Source organism: Plectropomus leopardus, chromosome 16, assembly GCF_008729295.1.
Source record: "Plectropomus leopardus isolate mb chromosome 16, YSFRI_Pleo_2.0, whole genome shotgun sequence".
In the NCBI taxonomy this organism is placed as follows: Eukaryota; Metazoa; Chordata; class Actinopteri; order Perciformes; family Serranidae; genus Plectropomus; species Plectropomus leopardus.
In genome coordinates, this window is record NC_056478.1 from 5200440 (window position 1) to 5213147 (window position 12708).

At 40.2% G+C, this 12708-nt stretch overlaps 1 protein-coding gene across 1 annotated transcript in view; it reads left to right on the forward strand.

Moving 5' to 3' along the window:
• The window catches only part of LOC121955137 (1-phosphatidylinositol 4,5-bisphosphate phosphodiesterase beta-4-like), a 128344-nt gene that overhangs the window by 76901 nt on the left and 38735 nt on the right, over positions 1–12708 (forward strand). The window contains 10 exon segments of the mRNA XM_042502959.1: positions 179–272; positions 515–594; positions 6440–6524; positions 6615–6705; positions 6792–6902; positions 7121–7287; positions 8394–8489; positions 8635–8779; positions 8927–9011; positions 9968–10092. Coding sequence (XP_042358893.1) covers positions 179–272; positions 515–594; positions 6440–6524; positions 6615–6705; positions 6792–6902; positions 7121–7287; positions 8394–8489; positions 8635–8779; positions 8927–9011; positions 9968–10092 — 1079 coding nt within the window.

The following is a 12708-nucleotide window of genomic DNA, read 5'->3' on the forward strand; positions in this document are numbered from 1 at the left end:
TTCAATCCTTTATTTAAGACTCTGGGTCAATATAAAAGACAAAACATCACATACAGTAGACACATATACAAACACTATAAAATCATGGTATAATTATAATTTAATGAATTATACATGCACTTTATATTACGTGTACATCATCAGTCGATCCCTTCGTTTGTGCTTTTCATGCTGTCAGATGTGTGGAGCTGGACTGCTGGGACGGGAAAGGAGAGGACCAGGAGCCCATTATCACTCATGGCAAGGCCATGTGCACAGATATCCTGTTCAAGGTGAACGCACGCACATGCACGCACACACACACACACACACACACACACAGATACAGAAATATAGTCCTGCTGTTCACTTCCACAGCTGAGTCTTTTTCTGGCTGCTTCAGTGTTATTGCAGTGTGTTTGCCTGCCACCTTGTGTTGACAGTGTAATATTGCATACATCACGGCTTTGTCCTCTTCCTCCTTTCATTACGTCTTTTCATGCTTCATCTTTTTTTCTTCCTCCTCTCCTAACAGGATGTAATCCAAGCCATCAAGGAGACAGCATTTGTGACCTCAGATTACCCGGTTATTTTGTCCTTTGAAAACCATTGCAGGTATGTTTGCAATTATTAATAAACAAGGGTGTATATGCATCATGATTTTGCAATTTTGGTCATTTCTGATTTAGTAATTAAGAAGAAAATACAGTACATATATAAATATTAGGCCTAAAATAGTCTTGAATGTGGATTTTGTGAGATCTTAATTGCCTAAACAATTTTATCTAATTTAATTTGTCTATCTTTTAATATATTTTTGTCAAAATTAGTGTTATTCTGCAAGAAACACATCTTTAAACATACTACTGAATCTTATATTGTCTTAATACTTTAAATACTTAATACTTGCACTTAACCTGTTTACATTATGTAGATTAACAGCACTCACCCTAATAACTATTTCTTCATAAAACCTACCTCTGAAAGGGACCACAAATACAATACTTATCTCAGAATCACAATCCGGTTTTATTGACAAGTAAATTTACATATACAAGGAATTTGACTTGGTGTTTTGGTGCAAAACAATTAACATAAAGGAAGAATAAAAAATAATGAATTTAAATAGTATAAGAGATCAAAATATAGAAGCAGTTTAAAAATAGAAAATTAAAAAATAGAATATAAAGAACCAAATGTATGTACAAAAGGTGCAATGGAGGAAATACAGATGTGCAGAAGTTGGTTTTACAGTGCAAAGTAACAACAGTCAAAATAAATAAGTTAACTGACAGTGTGCGTGTAAAGAAATCCAGTCCAGTGTGCGTTTAGGTAACACATAAAAATGGGCGGTGGAGGAGGAGGAGGAGGCCAGAGTGTTGTTCATGATGGTGACAGCAGAGAGGAGGAAACTGTTCTGGAGTCTTGAGGTTTTGGTCCTGATGGACAGCAGCCTCTTTCCAGAGGGGAGGGTCTCAAAAAGTCCGTGTCCGGGCTGAGGGGGTCTGCCACAATTTTACCTGCACGCCTCAGGGCCCTGGAGGTGTACAGGTCATGGAGAGATGGCAGGTCACCCTCTCTGCAGCTGCTGGTGCACAGGGAGAAAAGGAAAGGAGAAAGAGCGCAGCCTTGAGGGGAGACCCTGCTGATGGTTCTGTCAGTCTGCTGCTTCCTGTCAGACGCAGAGTCTGTGATCCACCTGCAGGTGGAGTCAGGGACATTGTGCTGGGAGAGTTTGTCCTCTAGCAGGGCCGGGATTATTGTGTTAAAAGCAGAGCTGAAATCCACAAACAGGATCCTGGCGTAGGTTCCTGCTGAGTCCAGATGCTCGAGGATGAAGTGGAGGGCCAGGTTGACAGTGTCGTCTACAGACCTGTTGGCTCTGTTGGTGAACTGCGGGGGGTCCAGAAGAGGGTCCGTGATGAGTTTTAGGTGTGAAAGGCGACAGGTCTGGAGTAATTGAGTCCTGTGGTCCTTGGTTTTTTGGGGACAGGGATAATGGTGGAGGCTTTAACGCGGGATGGCTTGTGGCATGTCTCCAGCGAAGTGTTAAAAATGTCTGTAAGCACTGGAGACAACTGATCGGCGCAGTGCTTCAGGGCGGAGGGGGAGACAGAGTCCGGTCCAGCTGCTTTGCAGGGGTTCTGTCTGATCTTACTGACTTTTTTGACACACACGGCTGTTTTTTCCTTTCTTCAGGTTTTTTTTAAAAAATGATGTTCAAAACTTTTTTCTTCACTTTTTTGCAGGCTATACTGTGACATTTTTTTAAAATTTTGGTGACATTCTATACTATGACTTTTCGACATGCTATGCTAGTTTTTCTTTTTCCTTTTTACAGCATCTTTTTCATTATTTTTTTATTTTTCTCTATTTTTTTTAACATACCATACTATGATTTTATTCATCATCCTATGCTATACCTATGACATTTTATTTGCAAAGTCAAACAATAATATGTAGTAAAAACTGTCATCAACAAGTCATAGTATATTGTATAATCCAATGTAAATGTAAAAAAAATAATGAACATCCAAAAACGGCCAAAACCCCCAAAAATTGCATGTCAAAAAAATGACCAGAAAGCAAGGCTATAGTATGGCGAAACATGTCCCATTGTTGATGTCCCATTTTTTATGTTATTTCAACATTGTACACTATAACAAGACTCTACATGCTATTCTAAGTGGGTTTCAGCTGTTTTTGGGACATGTCATATTTTCACATTTTGCGCCATACTATAGCCTTGCTTCTTTGGTCATTTTTCTGACATCCTATGTACAGTCTTGTTATAGTGTACAATGTTGAAAAAAGTTAAAAAAACGACAAAAAAACCCCCAAAAATAACATGTCAAAAAATGACCAAAGAAGCAAGGCTATACTATGGCGAAAAATGTCAAAATATGACATGTTCCAAAAATAATTAAAAACCACTTAGAACAGCATGTAGAGTCTTGTTATAGTGTACAATGTTGAAAGAACTTCAAAAAACGACTAAAAAAACCCCAAAAATAACATGTCAAAAAATGACCAAAGAAGCAAGGCTATACTATGGCGAAAAAAAATGTCAAATTATGACATGTTCCAAAAACAGCTGAAAACCACTTAGAATAGCATGTAGAGTCTTGTTATAGTGTACAATGTTGAAATAACATCCAAAAACGACTAAAAAAAACCCAAAAATTACATGTCCAAAAAATGACCAAAGAAGCAAGGCTATACTATGGCGAAAAAAAATGTCAAAATATGACATGTTCCAAAAACAGCTGAAAACCACTTAGAATAGCATGTAGAGTCTTGTTATAGTGTACAATGCTGAAATAACATCCAAAAACGCCCAAAAACCCAATAAAATTACATGTACAAAAAATGACGAAAGAAGCAAGGCTATACTATGGCGAAAAAAAATGTCCAAAAACGACTAAAAACCCCCAAAAATTGCATGTCAAAAAAATTACCAAAGAAGCAAGGCTATATGTATGGCGAAAAATGTCAAAATATGACATGTTCCAAATATAGCTAAAAACCACTTAGAATAGCATGCAGCGTCTTGTTATAGTATACAATGTTGAAAAAACTTCCAAAAATGGCCAAAATTCCCACAAAATAGAAAGTCGACAAAATGACCAACGAACCAAGGCTATAGTATGGCGAGAAATGTCAAAATATGACATGTTCCAAAAACAGCTGAAAACCACTTAGAATAGCATGTAGAGTCTTGTTATAGTGTACAATGTTGAAAAAAAACTTCCAAAAAAGGCCAGAAACCCATAAAATTCAACAATTTACTCACTTTAATATAACATTCTGCAGTTAGTATGATTCCAAAACATGTATTCAAAAAGAATAGCAAAACAAACACACGGTGTATCCTAACTGCTTATATATACAAGTGTGGATGTTTAAAAAATGTGTGTGTGTGTGTGTGTGTGTGTGTGTGTTTGAGAGAGAGAGTCACAGAGAAGGTGTATGTTGGTGTGTGTTTGTGTGAGCATGAACACACCTATAGGCAAATTGACTAACAACAGAAGCTACAACGAGATGCCAGATTCAAGATGCTGTTGAAGATGGCTGCAGAGCGAGGACGGCCTTAGCTGACCATGTGGTCGCTTAACTTCCGAACTTCAACTTCCTTTTCCGTGTGCTTTCATTGCGAGCCAATTTCCGAGTGCATGTATTTGATCTAATTTGTATATAAGGCGTCTTGGTTAGTGAAAAGGGTGTTCAGTTCAGTCCAGACTAACCAATAACCCAATAACCAAAACATCAGAACAGCGACTCTTTTGATATCATTTAAATCAATACATGTTTGACATGATATGACAAAAGACAAAGTAAGCAGGGTTACTCAGCCTGTACTTATGAATTAAGTACAGATGTTACTTGCAAGTCCAGGAGTGGTAGAACAGCTCTTTGAGTTGCTGGCTGAAGAGAAGAGGTTCTGGTTCAGCCACTTCTGTGCAGTTCAAAGGATCCAGGAGGAGACTGGCCGGTCCTGGTGTCCTTACAGAGATCGAAGTTCAGTGCTTTCTCGGTTCTGTTCTGCTTTTGGCTTGAGAAGTCAGCTGTGGCTTTCTAACTTCTCCAAAGTGTCTTGAAACTTGGAAAGTGTTGAGCTGAGACAAGTCTGCAGGGATGGGTCGTCCCGAGGTCCTCCACACCTGCAACCTCACTCGGAGGAGGTCTGGGAGGGAGAGCCAGAAGATCAGCGAATGCATCTCTTCTTGGCTGTGTGTCGTCCTAGGGGATCCAATCATGTCTGAAGATGGATCCGTGGGAGAATCGAACACTTAGCTGTAGAATTCCCAGGTCCTTACAACAGACAAAAAAAACATAAAATATTATGTTAAAAAAAACATCCAAAAAAACCATAAGATGACCAAAATGTCAAAATATGACATCTCCCAAAATTAGTTAAAAACCACTTAATATAGCATTTGTATTATTGTTATAATATACAATGTTGAAAAAACACCAAAAAATGCCCCAAAAAAACATAAAATTGCATGTGAAAAAAATGATGAAAGACGCAAGGCTATACTATGGCGAAAAATGTCAAAATATGACATGTTCCAAAAATAGTTAAAAACCACTTAGAATAGCATATAGAGTTTTGTTATGGTGTACAATGTTGAAAAAACTTCCAAAAACGACTAAAAATCCCAAAAAATTGCATGGCAAAAAAAAAAGACGAAAGAAGCAAGGCTATAGTATGGCAAAAAATGTCAAAATATCACATGTCCCAAATATAGTTAAAAACCACTTAATATAGCATTTAGATTATTGTTATAGTGTACAATGTTGAAATAACATCCAAAAACGGCCCAAAACACGATAAAATAGAAAGTCGAAAAAATGACGAAAGAAGCAAAGCTATTGTATGGCAAAAAATGTCAAAATATGACATGTTCCAAATGCAGCTGAAAACCACTAAGAATAACACGTAGAGTCTTGTTATATTATCCAATGTTGAAATAACATCCAAAAACGGCCCAAAACTCCCACAAAATAGCACGTCGACAAAATGACCAAAGAAGCAAGGCTATAGTATGGCGAAAAATGTCAAAATATGACATGTTCCAAAAACAGCTGAAAACCATTTAGAATAGCATGTAGAGTCTTGTTATCGTATACAATGTTAAAAAAAAAACATCCAAAAACGGCCAAAAAAACCATAAAAATAGCATGTCTAAAAAATGACGAAAGAAGCAAGGCTATAGTATGGTGAAAAATGTCAAAATATGACATGTCCCAAATATAGCTAAAAACCACTTAGTATAGCATGCAGCGTCTTGTTATAGTGTACAATGTTGAAAAAACTTCCAAAAATGGCCAAAATTCCCACAAAATAGAAAGTCGACAAAATGACCAAAGAACCAAGGCTATAGTATGGCGAGAAATGTCAAAATATGACATGTCCCAAAAAATAGTTGAAAACCACTTAGAATAGCAGGTTGAAACACGTCATAGTATACAATGTCAAAACAACATACTTACACATGGACCCGTTGTATTTACATCCTAAAATTTGATTTAAAAATTTTAGGTCTTAAGTAGTTTTGAATTTCAGTTTTTGAGATCTCCATTTCTTAAAACATTTGTCAAATTTGTCTATCTTTTCATAATTTTTTTAATCAAAATGTTCTTTGTGAAATTCACAATTCTGTTACAAATCTTTCAACAAACCACTGAACCTTTTGCTGTTTTCATAGTTAATATCTGCCCGTAAATGTACTTTAACCTGACTCACTCTGCCTAAAAACCTTCTTTGAACAGCACCACATATGTAGTATTTATATTCACACCTCCCTACAAAGCTTAAATGATAAAAAGCTTTTCTCCAAGAAAAAAAACAAAACAGAAAAGATCCTAAATTTCAGGTTTTAAAGGATTTTAGTATAAGTGTCTGATACTTTCAGACATCCTGACTGAGTATGTGTGTCTGTGTTTGTATCACCAGTAAACCACAGCAGTACAAGATGGCCAAGTATTGTGAGGAGATCTTTGGTGACTTCCTCCTCAAACAGCCTCTGGAAAACTTTCCGGTAAATACTCTCTGATTCTCGTATTCTCTCTAAGTTGATTTCATTTGAATTATGAGTCCTCTGAATGTGTGATCATGTTCTGTTGCGCAGATTGAATCCGTGCGTCCCTTACCCTCTCCAAACGACCTCAAACGCAAAATCCTCATCAAAAACAAACGCTTGAAACCTGAAGTTGAACAGAGTACGTACACAGTCTGTTGAGTGTTTAAATCTGGTAATTATGTGGTTTCGTGCTTTAACGTGTGTGTGTGTTTGTGTGTCACACAGAACAGCTAGAGGCCTTTAAGAAACACATGGAGGCGGGAGAGACCAACACACCTGCCATCATAATGGGAGAGGAGAACGAAGAGGACACAGAGAACAGTCAGATAATCGACGGTCTCTGTCACTTATTGTACTGACCTTTAATCTGATTTGATAAAACTCACAAAGTCCAAACAAAAAATAAATCCTGAAAAAGCTGCACATGGTAACGTGAGAGTGCTTAGTGCCGCAGCTTGTTAAAATAAAGACTGAAAGCATCAAGTCATGCAAAAAAAAAAAAATTATTATGTGCTCCCAATTAAATACCTTTGTTTTTCTTTTCACGCGTGCAGGAGAAAAGGAGGTTGAAGATAAGGATTTGAATTCGGAGGCCCCCAGCAGTCTGTCGGAGTCCACCACGGAGAAAGAAGCCAACAGCGTTTCCCAGAGTAACGCCGTTTCCCAGAGTAACGCCGTCAGCTGGACGAAAGAGGAGGAACGCAGCAACAGTCTCAAGAAGGTGGGCTGTAAAGTTTGACTTCTGAAATACTGAAAGAAAAGAAAAGAAAACATCGATACTGCCATGAACCAGAAACGTCTTTTTAGAAATGACCTCAGAACTGTAAATGGTTCAGTGACTTTAAATATAGAAGAGGGTGGTCTAAATCAGGGGCCCCAAACCTTTCAACGCCAGGGGCCCCAAATAACATCAGCTTATGTTCGGGGGGGCTCTTTTTAGCCTTTTTATTTTTATTTGTACATACATATCTTTATTATTATTGTTGTTATTTTATTTTATTTTATTCTATGTCATGTGCTTTCCTTTGTATCTATTTTTGCATTATTTTGTCTTTTTAACATATTTTATTCAGTTGCTGCTCTTTTTTGCTGCTGTAACAAAACAATTTCCCTCAAGTATTTTTATTCTATTTTATCCCCCCCTTCAAATATCTCATAATAATAGTAATAATGTCATTCAAAAAATAAATAAGAAGGATTTGAATTCTGAGACCCCTTAATATTATTTAACAACTTGTGTGCTGCCTTAGATAATTTCATGAAATACTATACAATTATATTTTTAGCATAATTTCATAACATACTATACTATGACATTTTTTCTGTGATTAATTATATTTTTTAGAATTAATTTACATTCATGGCATATGTTACTGACACTTTTAACCATAGTTTTGTAACATTCTATACTGATTTTTATACCATACTATATAATAGTATTTTTTATGATAATTTTTATGAAATACTATACTATGACATTTTTTCCAAGACTTTTATGCCCTACTATATAATGCCAATTTCTAAAATACTTTCATAAGATACTACACATGATGTTTTTACATAACTGTAATATAATATGACTTTTTTGTGATAATTTCGTGACATACTACACTATGACTTTTTTTTCAGAAATTTTAATGACATACTAAATTGTGACGTTTTTATGATCATTTTATATGCATTTATTTAGGTATTTAGGTAAAGTTGCTACACCTCTTAACTGACCTCAACGTTGTCATGCTGTATTTTTTGGATTTATTTAAATACAAGGATTTGGATATTGAGAGGGGACGTTTAATGAAGCATTTTGTCCGTCTCTGTTTGCAGGTGCCTGAAGATGAAGTGACTGAGATATCTGAAGCCACAGAAGCAACAGACGCCACAGACATCTCAGAAGCATCTGACCAAGACAACAACAAGAAGGTGAGAACTGAACTGACATTTCTCACTCTCTTACATACTTACGTCACATTTGAGTAAAAATCAAACACCATGTCTCGCTTTCTGCATCACAACAATCCAGTTTTAAGTGTGTGTGTGTGTGTGTGTTTGTACCTGTCCTGTGCAGGGCGGGGAGGAGGGGGAGGACTCTGAAGAGGCTCTGATAGCTCAGTACACCTACGTAGGAGCCACCACCAACATCCACCCATACCTGTCAGCAATGGTCAACTACGCACAGCCCGTCAAGTTTCAGAGTTTTGAAGTGGCAGAGGGTGAGCTTTGGCCTCCTCCTTTTGTGTTTCTGCTGACATTTGAGAAAGAACGGGACTGAAATATTCATTATTCTTGTACTGTTTGATTCAATGTCTCGTGGTTAAAAGAAAAACGCCATAAGCACTTTCCTTTTCTCTGTCTTTCAGAAAGAAACATCCACCATAACATGTCATCTTTTAACGAGTCTGTTGGTCTGGGCTATCTGAAGACCAACGCCATCGAGTTTGTCAAGTATCCTTTGGGCTTGAAGTCATAGCTGCACTGCATTTATCAAAACGAGAATTTCTTTAAAGGAATACTTCACCCACAAAAGTAAATCGATTTATTACTTTAATTATTTTTTTACTGGTAATTGATGATTAATATATTTTCAATTATTTAATAAATTTGTAAATCAATTAGTCTACGTTGCCCTGGCAACACTAACAAAAAGCCTTTGGGATTTCTTTTATTGGATTTTGGATTATTGCAGAAAATAAGCTCTGAGGACATTTTGTTCAGCAAAGTAATCTTCACAAATCAACATCACTTTTAGGATTTTTGAAGCATTAATGCAATCGCCAGAATTTGAAAAATTAACGCTGTTGTCAAAAACAGAACTCCAGAACTTCAATTCATCAAGAACTTTAGTGTTTGGGGTCTTTCTTCACTTTTCCTCATAAATCAAAGGTAAAACAAAGTGAATAAGTGATATACAAATGGTCATTTAAGGGGATGAAATATTCCTTTAATTAACAACACCTTGGATTTTTTTTGTTATGACCACCACCGCTAAGATATCCGCTATTTTTCACCTAATAATGTTCCACATCTGAGTGAAGCTTTGTAGCTTAGTGTAATAAATTCAGAGTTTTAACTTAATAAATTGAGGTCACCTAAATAAAAGCCGAATGGGTCAGAACTGATATTTTTTAGCCATATTTGTTTCCACTCTGCTCTCAGGAAAGAACTGGAGGTCTCCAGAGGCCAGTGTGCCTTTGGACTGCGTGACTCGGCCTGACACAAGTGCGCACACACTAACTTTGCCTCTCGTTCTCTCTCTCGATGGGACCGCTTAACCCAAGCTGTGCACGCTAAAAATAGTCCTGCAGTCTGTTTGACGCACACACTGATGCATACCCACACATGTGCTAGAACAAACATGCTCTCCCTCTCTTTTTTTGAAATTTTCCTGAACGTCAGTGCAGCTACAACAAGCGTCAGATGAGCCGTATCTACCCCAAAGGGGGTCGGGTGGACTCCAGTAATTACATGCCTCAGATCTTCTGGAACGCAGGCTGCCAGATGGTCTCACTCAACTTCCAGACCCCAGGTACCACAGCACACATCATGGGACCTCTGACCTCACACACACACACACACACACACACTCATAACAAGTCCTCCACACACAGCACACACAGATTATAAGCACACATAAACAAATGCAAGGCCTCATTTAACCCTCTGATCTAAGAAAAGTGCAGCATGCAGTGAACTTCTGACCTCACGTTCACACTGACAGCAGCTTCTGCGTGTGTCGTGTGGATGAACTACTAATCAACAATCCGCACACTTCCAAATATACACACGCCAATAATAACAAGAAGGACATGTGGACTTAATGAAGACCCAGCTTGAGTTTAAATGTCACTTTAAAACTGTCAGTAACTTCTACCAGCTCTTCACTACAGTGGATACAACACATTTTACAGAAAAAGAAACATGGCCAAGCTCCCCCAAATAATCCACAAATTTAACTGGGATTGTTTCTTGGGTAAAAAAATAAAGTCCCAAGTAGAACAGCATGAATTGAGATTTGTGGTCTGGTTTAATTTGGGTGAACTGACTCTTTACAGAAAAGGCGTTAATTTCAGTCTGTGCAGTTTAGTTCAGTTTATTAGTTGTTTTTTTTTTCACATGGACAGTGCAAATTAATGAACATTGCTGTAAATATGCCAGAATTAGCCAAATAGTTAGTTTACATTTGTGGTTCCTTCATAGGTATATCTGTCATACAAATATTGATTGATTTTAAAAAAAAATCAAAGCATTGTCAAAAGTTTTCATCAGAAATGTCGTCCAGCTCTTCCCGGGGGAATCCCGAGGCGTTCCCAGGCCAGCTGAGAGACATAGTCTCTCCAGCGTGTCCTGGGTCTTCCGCTGGGTCTCCTACCTGTGGGACGTGCCCCGAACACCTCACCAGGGAGGCGTCCTGGAGGCATCCTAATTAGATGCCCAAGCCACCTCTTCTCACCGCTCAGGAGCAGCGGCACTACTCCGAGCTCATCCCAGATGACCGAGCTTCTCACCCTATCTCTAAGGGAGAGCCCAGCCGCCCTACAGAGGAAGCTCATTTCAGCCGCTTGTACCTGTGATCTTGTTCTTTCGGTCACTACCCAAAGCTCGTGACCAGAGGTGAGGGTAGGAACGAAGATCGACCGGTAAATCGAGAGCTTTGTCTCTTGGCTCAGCTCCCTCTTCACCACAACAGATCTGTGCAGAATCCGCACTACTGCAGATGCTGCACCGATCCGCCTGTCGATCTCCCGTTCCATCCTTTCCTCACTCGTGAACAAGACCCCGAGGTACTTAAACTCCTACACTTGGGGCAGGATCTCCTCCCCGATCTGGAGGGGGCACTCCACCCTTTTCCGGCTGAGAACCATGGCCTCGGATTTGGAGGTGCTGAGTCTCATCCCGGCCGCTTCACACTCGGCTGCAAACCGATCCAGTGAGAGCTGAAGGTCACGGCCTGATGAAGCCAACAGGACCACATCATCTGCCAAAGCAGCGACCCAGTCCTGAGGTCACCAAACCGGACCCCCTCAACGCCCTGGCTGCGCCTAGAAATTCTGTCCATAAAAGTTATGAACAGAATCAGTGACAAAGAGCAGCCCTGGCGGAGTCCAACCCTCACCGGAAATGAGTCTGACTTACTACCGGCAATGCGGACCAAGCTCTGGCACCGGTTGTATAGGGAACTGACGGCCCGTATCAGGGGGTCCGATACCCCATATCCCCGGAGTACCCCCCACAGGACTCCCGAGGGACACCGGCGAATGCCTTTTCCAAATCCACAAAGCACATGTGGACTGGTTTGGCAAACTCCCATGCACCCTCAAGGATTCTGCCAAGAGTCCAGAGCTGGTCCACAGTTCCACGACCGGGACGAAAACTGCATTGCTCCTCCTGAATCCGAGGTTCAACTGTCCGGCAGACCCTCCTTTCCAGTACCCCTGAATAGACCTTACCAGGGAGGCTGAGGAGTGTGATCCCCCTATAGTTGGAACACACCCTCCGGTCCCCCTTCTTAAAAAGAGGGACCATCACCCCAGTCTGCCAGTCCAGAGGCACTGCCCCCAATGTCCACGCAATGAGTCGTGTCAACCATGACAGCCCCACAACATCCAGGGCCCCAAGGAACTCGGGGCAGATCTCACCCACCCCTGGAGCCCTGCCACCGAGGAGCTTTTTGACCACCTTGGCAACCTCAGCCCCAGAGATGAAGGAGCCCACCCCCGAGTCCTCAGGCCCTGCTTCCTCACAGGAAGGCATGGCGGTGGGATTGAGGAGGTCTTCGAAGTATTCCTTCCACCGGTCCACAACGTCCCGAGTCAAGGTCAGCAGCGCACCATCCCCACCATACACAGTGTTGACAGAGCACCGCTTCCCCCTCCTGAGATGCCAGATGGTGGTCCAGAACATCTGCAAAGCCGTCCGGAAGTCGTTCTCCATGGCCTCACCAAACTTCTCCCATGCCCGGGTTTTCGCTTTGGCAACTGCCGTATCTGCGCTCCGCTTGGCCTGCCGGTACCTTTCTGCTGCCTCGGGAGTCCCACAGGCCAAGAAGGCCCGATAAGACTCCTTCAGCTTGACGGCACCCCTCACCACCGGAGTCCACCAACCGGTTCGGGTGTTGCCACACCGACAGGCACCGACCACCTTA